Source organism: Mesoplodon mirus, assembly GCF_964341445.2.
Source record: "Mesoplodon mirus genome assembly, chromosome: 12".
Taxonomy (NCBI): domain Eukaryota; kingdom Metazoa; phylum Chordata; class Mammalia; order Artiodactyla; family Ziphiidae; genus Mesoplodon; species Mesoplodon mirus.
In genome coordinates, this window is record NC_138988.1 from 69,350,715 (window position 1) to 69,360,656 (window position 9,942).

Sequence of the window (9,942 nt, forward strand, 5' to 3'; positions counted from 1 at the left end):
TTAATTAAGTAATTAAACAAATAAGTTTTGATCACCTGCTGTGTGTCAGGCTTGTTTCCAGGCCCTGGGGATGCAGGTGTGACCGCAATAGACCAAAGTTGAAGTTCCTGTAAGGGTAGACAGCACATAACAACCCTGCATTGATGTAATTTTCCCATTTTACAGAGAAGAAAGTAATCTTGAGAGAGGGTAAGGGACTCTTCTCCAGACACTTTAGCAGTAAGTAGCAGCAGTACTGTGGTCCAAATCTAGGACTGTCTGACTTCAAAAAGGCTTCTCTTTGATAGAAGGAAATAAAAAGAGGAGAAAAACTTACAGAGCAAGAGGGGAGCAAATCAAAGCAAATATAAGTGAGCCAGAAGAGAAAAACAATTACAGAAGGAAAGAAAAGTAAGAAGAGAAACAGAAAGGTTTTGCTAGAATCCCTCACCTGGGAAACACCCAGGGTAAGGCCACCTCAGGGCCTGGCTCAACAACTGCAGTTCCCATTCCCCCTCTTTCCTTGGGAGTATGAAATCCCCATTTTACAGGTGTGAAAACTAAGGCTCAGAGGCATTAAATCTTTGCATTTTTCCCCCACTATGGATAAATCTTTTACAGGCACAATAAGAGAATATCTGGGAGAAACAAAACAAGTAAATAATTGGTCTATCTTTCAGGTAATAGTGGAAAAATACAAGTTATCGTTTCTCTTGAGAGCAGATTTAAGTAAGTTTTAGCAATAAGTCAGACTTCACTGAAAGAGGGTAGGGAACACCAGCAAACTTCCTACCTGAACTCACTGCTCCGGCGAAGGAGATTTTGGTAATTTTTCTGACACCATCGCGGTATTTCTCTCCCAATAGTTAATCTTGTGGCTCCGTTTTTTTTTAGGTGAAGTGGGAAACAGAGGAAGGAGTGACCCATGGACCCCACCCCTGCCCCCGGTGCGGGGGTGGGGGGCTGAATTTAAATTCAATCTTCTTCAGGAACTTCCTTGTACTTCTATTTGCTAAAGGTGACAGTTTCCGCATGGCCTGACCGGTGTCATTTGCGTTTGCGTTTCTATTAAACATTTCAAGAGTCCAGGATGATGCGCCATCGTCTCCGCCAGATCCTGCAGTTTGGGTGAGGGGTGGGAAACCAGCCAGAGTTCGGTGGACTTTCCAGGTTTGGGCTTTTCCCTAAGTGTGGGGCCCCGGTGGGCACAATCTGGTGACAGCTCGCTCACAAACAGCTCCTTGACCTTGGGAGCAATTCCGAAGCACGTTTGTAAACGTGACGGTCTTAGTTCCAGCCTCACCGCTCACGAGGATGAAGTAATCAGTGAATTCATCTAATACTTTAAACTTATTAGGAGCAAAACGCTCTATCAGTGTTTGGGAGTGACGGCAGAGGTGTTATTAAACCCCAGCCTATTTGGATGTGAGGGACAGGAGACTGAGAATAACTCAGAGGTCAGCAACTGGGGAATTACACCCGAGAGAGCTCCGGGCCGGAGACAACCTGAGCCCGATGCAGCCAGCCTCCACAGACAAGGCGGTACAACCAGAGCGCGCTCCCAGCAACCGCTGTTCTCGCCGAGTTTGTAGCCATTACGTCACGGCCTCCTCCGCCCCTCATTGGGCGAGCCCGTCCGGTCATATGACTCCAGCATGGCCTATAAATATGGGCGAGGAGACAGCGGTGGTCCGCCATTTCGTGGACGACGGGTGTGGGAGAGCATCTGTGGGTTCCAGGCGCGAGGGGACCGGGAAGACCCAGCCGAGGGTGTGTGGATTTGAGCCTACGCGTTTCTAACCCGAGATCTCGGTAAGTGACCAGCAACTAAAGGAATGAGGTGGGAAATGGGCCTTAACGGGACCGAAGTGGGGCTAGGCCCAATGGCGGCGCCAGATTGAGACAAAGAGACGCTGCCGCCATTTTGTGACGTTCAGCACGGGGCGGTGGCGGGGGCTCCCTTCCCTTCGGAGGATATCCAGGTCTCATAGTGGAGGTGTTTTTAACTCTTCACTGGGGGCGTGAACCGGAAAGTGAGATTGCCCGAGAGTTGAGGGGATGGAGGACTCGGTAGTCCGTCGTACTGCGGGCCGCGGGTTTTCAATTTATGGCGCCTTTTTTTTTTGTTTAGGCCCCGCGTTTTCTTAGGTAGCTTCTCATGAGTTTTTTCCCTGAAGTCAGTAATCAAGATTGGGCCTTTCGATCCACCCCTAGTAAATGATTTCTGTACTCATCTTCATTTTTATGTTCTTTTAACTTTTTATAGTCTGAACCCAATCACTTTTTTTTTTAAATCGCTCTTCCTTGAGCTGTTTTGTTCTTGTAGCTCTTTCCATTAATACGTAGGCCTGTAACTGGTCACGGTAAAGTTTTTGGAAAAAGGAAAAGAACCCATTCCCCGGCAATGGTTTGGTCTCATAACTCTCCTGGGTGCAGGGTGGAGTCACACAAGTAGGATGTGTCTGGACTGGTTTTTTAAATTGGATAAGCCCAGAGAGAGAAGAAAGTGGTAAAAGCTCTTGAGCTGAGTTCTTGGACAGGCTGCTCTTTTATGCAATTGATACTGGCCTATAAGTTGATTAGATTCATTGCTGAGACGACTTAAGTACTTAAGACTTACCAAAGTAAGCCCCCTAAGTGCCGTAAATTCTTGTATAACAAATAACTTTTTTCCCCTGAGGTGAAATTAGCGTAAGATTCATTTTAAAGTGCACAATTCAGAGGTATTTAGTACATTCACTATGATATGCAGCTATCACCTCTCTAGTTCTAACGCGTTTTATACCCCCTAAGGTGACCCGTACACATAAGCAGCCACTTCCCTTTTGCCCTGTCCCCTTTTCCTCCCCCAGCCCCTGGTACCTACTGATCTGTTTCTGGATTTACTCATTTTGGATATTACACATGCATGGAATCGTAATATGTGCACTTGTGTGTCTGGTATCTGTAACTTAGCATGCTTTCAAGTTTCATCCACGTTTGTAGCATTTATGGGTGCTTCATTCCTGAATAATACTTCATTGTATGGATAATATATTTTGCTTATCCACTTACCTGTTGCTGGACATTTGGGGTAACTAGAATGAGGTACATCTTCTAATAACAAGTTTGTCTTGCTGCTTGAGGAATGAAGCTGGTTAACTTTTGGCCTGTGAAGGCACATTAGTATCACTTTTCTAGTGGTTGTCTTCAGCGAGTTGTATGTGCCTTTGAGTAGGCTGTCCTACTTTTCTAGGAGTTTGTTTTATTTTGTTTTTTAAGATTAATTTGAAATAGGTAAAGTCCTTAACTCAGTTTCCACGTTGTGGTAAATGCTCCTCCAGTGTGTTGTTTCCCCTCACTTTTCAAGGAGGCTTCTTTTTTTTTTTTTTCCCTTAGGCAATTTGCTGGCTTCCATGCAGTTATCGGTAACTGTTTAAAGGGTAGTGCTTTTAGTTTTGGGGGTTTTAGTATTTTTGAATTCTTTCTTAAGGATCTGTTTTTCACTGTGTGGATTATGATATTTTGGGGTTTTTTTTGTTTTTTTACAGAAATGCATCGTGATTCCTGTCCATTGGACTGTAAAGTTTATGTAGGTAATCTTGGAAACAATGGTAACAAGACTGAATTGGAACGAGCTTTTGGCTATTATGGACCACTCCGAAGTGTGTGGGTTGCTAGAAACCCTCCCGGCTTCGCTTTTGTTGAATTTGAAGATCCTCGAGATGCAGCCGATGCTGTCCGAGAGCTAGATGGGAGGTAATTTATTGATTAATTTATACTAACGATAAATAATGTTGATTGTGTTTTAATATTTAAAATCTCTAGGATACGTGGCTTTTAGATGGCTTCTTGGCTATCTGAAATTGATGTTACTGGAGATTTACATAAACCTTTTTTGGCAATCAAAGGAGTGAACAGTTTTAGTGTAGATACCTAGGGAAAGTTTCTTTTTATTCAGTTGGCCATTGAAGAAAATAATTTTAATGGTCAGTTCTTGTTGGGTGGATAGCTGCATATGGTTGAAACATTTTAATCTAAATGCACCACAAAGCATCAACTGTTGTCACCTTTGAATTGTTTCTAAAATAATTGTGGAATCAGACATTTCTCTTATGGCCACAAACTGATTGTAGGTGGGTGATGGTTATGTGGGTTTATTGTACTATTATCTTTTACATGTTGGAAATAATTTTGTTTAGGAACTGTGGCTCATACAGCTATGCCTTTTGCATTTACAATGGTCTGTTAGCTGGCTGATAAGCAGCACCTGAGTCTTAACAGTGAACAGGTGTTGCCTTTCTCCTTCCTGGCATTTGAAAACCATTGGATTTCATGAAAGCAAGGAAAATAATCCTTAAGATCCCAAAATTAAAGGGTCTGAGAGTTGGCTGTAAAGCTGTATAAAAAGGTCATTTATCTAAGCAGGTTACAGAAACATTTTTCCAGGGCCCCACCTCTTGCCAGTCACTGTCCACGTATGGTGAATTATCTAAACATAATGGTTGTGGACCAGTGAAGAGGTGGGAAATAACTGTCTTTTTTTTTCTTCTGTTCTCAGTAGCAGTTTCTTACGTGTCAAGTATTGTGTGTGATGATTGAGGGGAGAGGGAGATGTAAAATGGCCAGAATGCTTCTGTCTTAACTTACTGCTATATACCTGGTGGGGGGTTGGGGAGGAGGGGAGACCAATGGATACACAGAGTAAGATTGGTGAACAGTTGCTGCAGCCTCAAAGGAAGAAGTCAAAACAGGATGTACAGATGAACTAGTTCTGGGAGGATGAGTCCAGGGGTTTTCACACTTAAATTGTACCTGTTAACATCGAGTCCAATGATCAGACTAACTAAAATGTAAGGAAGTTGGTTTCCTTTACTAGAAAAAATAAGGGAACTAAAACTTGCTTTGGTATTAAGGATTCTGCAGACATTAAGATGTATTTTTTTCAAAGAAACTAGTTATAGGAGTGGGGTTTTCTTCCCCTTGCTTTAATCTCTTAGAAAGTCAGTTGGGCTGCTTTAAATTTAACGTTTCTTCCCCTCGTAGAACACTGTGTGGCTGCCGAGTAAGAGTGGAACTGTCAAATGGTGAAAAGAGAAGTCGAAATCGTGGCCCACCTCCTTCTTGGGGTCGTCGCCCTCGAGATGATTATCGGAGGAGGAGTCCTCCACCTCGCCGCAGGTACTTAGAGAGAGCGTGTTTAGAGGTATTGGTGTAATGGAGTAGCTAATAGGAGCAGGTATTTCTCTTAAAGTTTGTTGGTGGGTTTTAAATTTTGAAGAATTAGGTTTTTATGAAACATTTGCTGGGTGTAGTTTGGGATATGTGAGTTGTGCTGAGTGTTGGCTTGTCTTTAGGTCATTGTTCATGTTGGTAGTCAGTAACTTCTATCTTGGATCTATCTTCTAGTTCATCTTCTAGTTGCATCTTTCCAAGTCTTCCCTTATACTTCAATTTAGGCCTTTTTCCATTTCTTGACTCCATAATGACAAACATTACATTCAACTCTAGCTCTTCACAAAAATGTGTTTTCTATTAGCACGATTGTAATATTTATCGAGCAGGCAGCTGTTTTAATGTTACAACTGGTAAAGTAGAAATCATTCTGAAACTAACTTAAGTCACTGACCAATAAAGGGGGCTAAAGTAATCCCAGTCATCTGTTCTTCAAACCCAAATAGGAGAGAATGCAGTTTTTTTTATAATTGAAAATGGCATCATTCTTGGACCAGGCAGTATTGTCTGGATGCTAACTCCACGTCTCCTCAAACCTCCAAAATAGTTTCTGTAGGACTGAAATTACCTCTTACAGGTGAGTGAAGTCCTAGGAGATAGGAGTTCAAAATCTTGCCCCTTTTGCTGTTTTGAAAAACAAAACAACACACTGTTGCCCATCATAATAAAGAGTATTTGTTAGCTAATAGATGGTTGTACTGATGGCTTGTTTTTCATTTTTTTTTTTGTGCTTTTTGGTCCATCTATTAATAAAAATGAACCCCGTTACAGAGTCACCATCATGTCTCTTCTCACCACCCTCTGAGTCTGCATTAGCCAGTCAACTAGCCCTTTCAGCGTCATGTGACCAGCGCGCCCCATTCAGCTTGGCTGGTGTCGTTTCACATGACCCAGGCATGGCCAGTCGTCAGGTTGCACCGCCCTTTGGTTCCCGAGCATGCTGTTTTCTCTCAGCCTTCTCTCCAACCTTAACCAAATCGGCAGCAGCCACCTCGACCGCCCACACATTCCTGGCCAATCAGCTCAGCTGTTTATTTACCAAATGTCTTCACAACAACTACAGCAGCAGCCTTCGGCTAACAAAAAAGCAGGAAAAATCCACAACACCCCCTTCGCCAACCAACTAAATCCAACGCAACATCTGGCAAAACCTTTTCAGCAAATTCTTCCTGGCCGTCAGTCCGGCAGCCTCACCTCACCATTTCTAGCTTGTTGAAACCCAAAAACTAGTAAGTTTTTCCTGCTTATACAGTTTACTGCTGGTTAAAATAAGGAGTAAGCGGCTTAAAGTAATTCTTTTTTTCTGGATCAAAGGCTGGCTGTGCATAATTGAATGGTAACGTACATATATATATTGCTTGAATAAAACTTTTAAGGGTGATAGGGAACTCATAATGTAACTAGACCTTCAAGTGAAACTTATTTGCATGTGTGAGATGCCAAACTAAAAATTTTAATAACTCTAACAGATTTAGCTTTCCTTTCTAGCAAAAATTTGTTGAATCCTATCACCTTTAAATGGTTTTACTAACAGTTTTCAAAATTTTTAAATTATGGGGGTGAAGTGGGCCAAGCTAAGGTAATTTTGATAAGCCTAAACACACTCTTAAATGTGATGATCACAAATGCAGTTCTAATGTAGCACTTAATGGCATCAATATTTACACCTAGCGCGTTTTCACAAAATTACACTATCCACCTGGTACCTAAGTCTTGTCATGGACTTGCAGGTTTGCATGGGTTCCAAATACTGGTTTATGGTACTGTTTTTGGAACTACTTGTGGGACTACATTTTGGTGTGGTGTTTGGGTAGTGGAGTTAGTTTGACATGAAGTTTTGCATTGGACAGATCTGCTGTGAAGCATTCTTTGTTAAAGTGAATCCATGGTTGGAATACCTGCTTTTCACTTGAGCTTTTGGTTCCTTAATCCTTCTGTGCCTTTTTTTTCTTTTCTTTTAAAAAAAAAAATTTTTTTTTTATTTTTTGGACGATGGGTGCCAGTTCTTCGGCACATTCACTGGGCCCAACAGTGAGATTGAAAAGTTGGGAAATGCCTCACGCCATAAATGCTAATTGACAATTGGCCTAATTTTCCTGTTTTCTGCTTTTAGATCTCCAAGACGGAGAAGCTTCTCCCGCAGCCGGAGCAGGTGAATAACCTTTCTTGGGGGCCACATTCTCGGAAGTGGGAGTGTTTGTGCTATTCCTGAGCTGTTTCCCAAATGACTTGGTTAATGGTGATAGACCTTGACTTCAGTAATGAATCAACTGGCATAGCTTTTAGCTTTCAAAAACTTCTCTTAGAAGTATTTGTTGTGTATAATCCTGAATGGCACTGTTTTTCTTTTCCTTCTGACTTCAGGTCCCTTTCTAGAGATAGGAGAAGAGAGAGATCACTGTCCCGGGAGAGAAATCACAAGCCGTCCCGATCTTTCTCTAGGTCTCGTAGGTAAGATCTTTAATGACCTGAGCCATTTAAGACCTTGCATACATAATGTATTAAAAGCAGAAATAGGTCTTCTTTTAAGCCACTTGGATAAAAATTTTACAACTTTTTCCCATAAAAATCTTTTGATGAAGTTTTGTCAGAGTGTAACCGAGTTACAGGTGTAACTTCTGTTTTTCTGTTTATCAGCCGATCTAGGTCAAATGAAAGGAAATAGAAGACCAGTTTGCAAGAGGAGTGGTGTACAGGAAATAACTTCATTTGACAGGAGTATGTACAGAAAATTCAAGTTTTGTTTGAGACTTCATAAGCTTGGTGCATTTTTAAAATGTTTTAGCTGTTCACATTTGTTTGTCTCTTGGAACAGTGACACATAAAGGTGTAATTCTCTATGGTTTGAAATGGATCATATGAGGCATGTAATATCAAGAATTGTTACTTTACAATGTTCCCTTAAGCAAAATTGAATTTGCTTTGAATTTTTAGTCTTGCATAGACTGATAATAAACCTCTAACTCCTGCCCAGCTAAAGTGTGATGTTTAATATTACGGAAACAAAACTGGCAAAAATTGAAAAGACTCTGTAGCTGGGATATGGTATGCAGCTGTAGTTAAGTGGTCTTTAAAAGCTGCTGTGAACACAAGCCAGCAGGTAAAAATTAAAGCTGCACCCGTAAACTAGATTAAAAGTTTAAAAATTCCACTAGTATTCACACCAGACAAGAGGTTGTCCAGTGGGTTTAGAATCTAAGAAGTTTCAAGAAAGTTAGTTTATCTTCTGTGATTGCTGTATATGGATACATAGCTCTTTGTAATATTATTTGGAAATTTGAGACTATTCAAGATACCCATGTCCTGCCAGTTTAAGGGTACATTGTAGAGCTGAACTTTGAGTTACTGTGCAAGATTTTTTTTTTTCATGCTGTCATTTGTAATATGTTTTGTGAGAATCCTTGGGATTAAAGTTTTGGTTACAAATTGTTGTTTAACCTGAAAGCCTGTTTTTCCTTGCAAAACTAAAATCTGAGCTTGGTACCAATCAAGTCCAGGTATAACATTCCTATTGGAAGCCATACTTACATTTTCTTGTAAAGTGCTTTTGAAAATAAAATATTAACATAATTGTGTAATAGTTGAACCCACTATTACCATAGTTCTTGTCCCATAGAAGGCAGTTGGTTACACAAATCTTATTCTGTAAGAAACACAATTTGAGGCTTTTGAAGTGAAGGGAATTTTTGGTTGTCCACCTAAGTGATGATACATTTCTAGGAGTAGAAGCCAGTTCAAAGTCCTTGATATTCAGTGACCAACATTTTAAAATATAGCCACCTGATACATTATAATCCAAAGTTGCTGGTTTAAAAAAAAAATTTAGCATGAATACGTTCCACAAAGCTTTTAAAAATTGCTTCCATTTTATATAATTTGAGGTGTTGCATGGGGATTCTAAATTGATCCATCATGATGTGAAATTCACTATATGGTTCAAATGTAACAGTGCAGAATTGAATATGGAGGCATGCATAACCTTCCTCTTAGAAATCTAGAGGAGTTGTAATTTCAGATTTTTGTGCAATTAGATTAAATCATAATGCAACAGTCTTTTGGCTTAGTTTCCTTAAATGTGCTGTTTAAAGATAGTTTTGGATTATGCTGTACTGACTTTAATATGAAAGATAAGTCATTATATTAATCTATAAGGATGTTTTATAAGATGCAGATCCTAAACAAATTATTTCCAGTGGTCCTTCTTCACCCTTCATACACATATCAAGGGAGGGAGAGTCCTGGGTGTCAGAGGGGGAGAACTGGTGTCAGTGGAGTTAAGTATGAGCCTTGTTACAGAAGATACTTTTAAGACTGCCTATTGATTTACTGGGAGCTCGGGCTTTGGGCCTTTTGTCTTCTGGCATTTCATAGCTTAAAACCTTTGTTGGGGTCAAGCAAGGCAAGATAGCTAAGAATTCATGGAAGTAATATGGTACATCAATATTACACTGCTCTTATAAATCTACACGGGCATTTTTGGCAGTATACAACTTGCAGAGTCTTAAATTGGAAGGGTTTCTGTAAAAAGGATAGTGGATTATAAAGTGGCTAATACAGACCTGATATAAAATTAATCTCTGGGATTTATCCTTAGGGTCCAAATTTGCAATCACTTTAACCAGAAACCCTAGCACAGTTTTATGGCTTGTTTAAAAATATGGAAGATAGAAATCGTTAAATCCTTACATTCTGGCTATTAAGAAGTTCTCTACTGTAATTTCTGAAATTAACAAGTCCCGTTGGCCAGTT

General features: G+C 40.5%; 1 protein-coding gene across 1 annotated transcript; it reads left to right on the forward strand.

The window, feature by feature from the left end:
- The first annotated feature begins 1,684 nt into the window (after positions 1-1,684).
- Positions 1,685-8,624, forward strand: SRSF3 (serine and arginine rich splicing factor 3). The gene is made up of 6 exons (XM_082639488.1): positions 1,685-1,791; positions 3,510-3,717; positions 5,005-5,139; positions 7,307-7,345; positions 7,558-7,644; positions 7,831-8,624. Exons 2-6 carry the CDS (start codon positions 3,512-3,514, stop codon positions 7,856-7,858), a joined length of 495 nt encoding a protein of 164 aa, XP_082495614.1. The 5' UTR covers positions 1,685-1,791; positions 3,510-3,511; the 3' UTR covers positions 7,859-8,624.
- The last annotated feature ends 1,318 nt before the right edge of the window (positions 8,625-9,942 follow it).

Bases quoted from the DNA above. Each gene is read 5' to 3' on its own strand.
- SRSF3 (XM_082639488.1), top strand. From the start codon at position 3,512: ATGCATCGTGATTCCTGTCCATTGGACTGTAAAGTTTATGTAGGTAAT. The intron at 3,718-5,004 runs GTAATTTATTGA...TTCCCCTCGTAG, and splicing joins GTCCGAGAGCTAGATGGGAG to AACACTGTGTGGCTGCCGAG. The intron at 5,140-7,306 runs GTACTTAGAGAG...TTCTGCTTTTAG, and splicing joins AGTCCTCCACCTCGCCGCAG to ATCTCCAAGACGGAGAAGCT.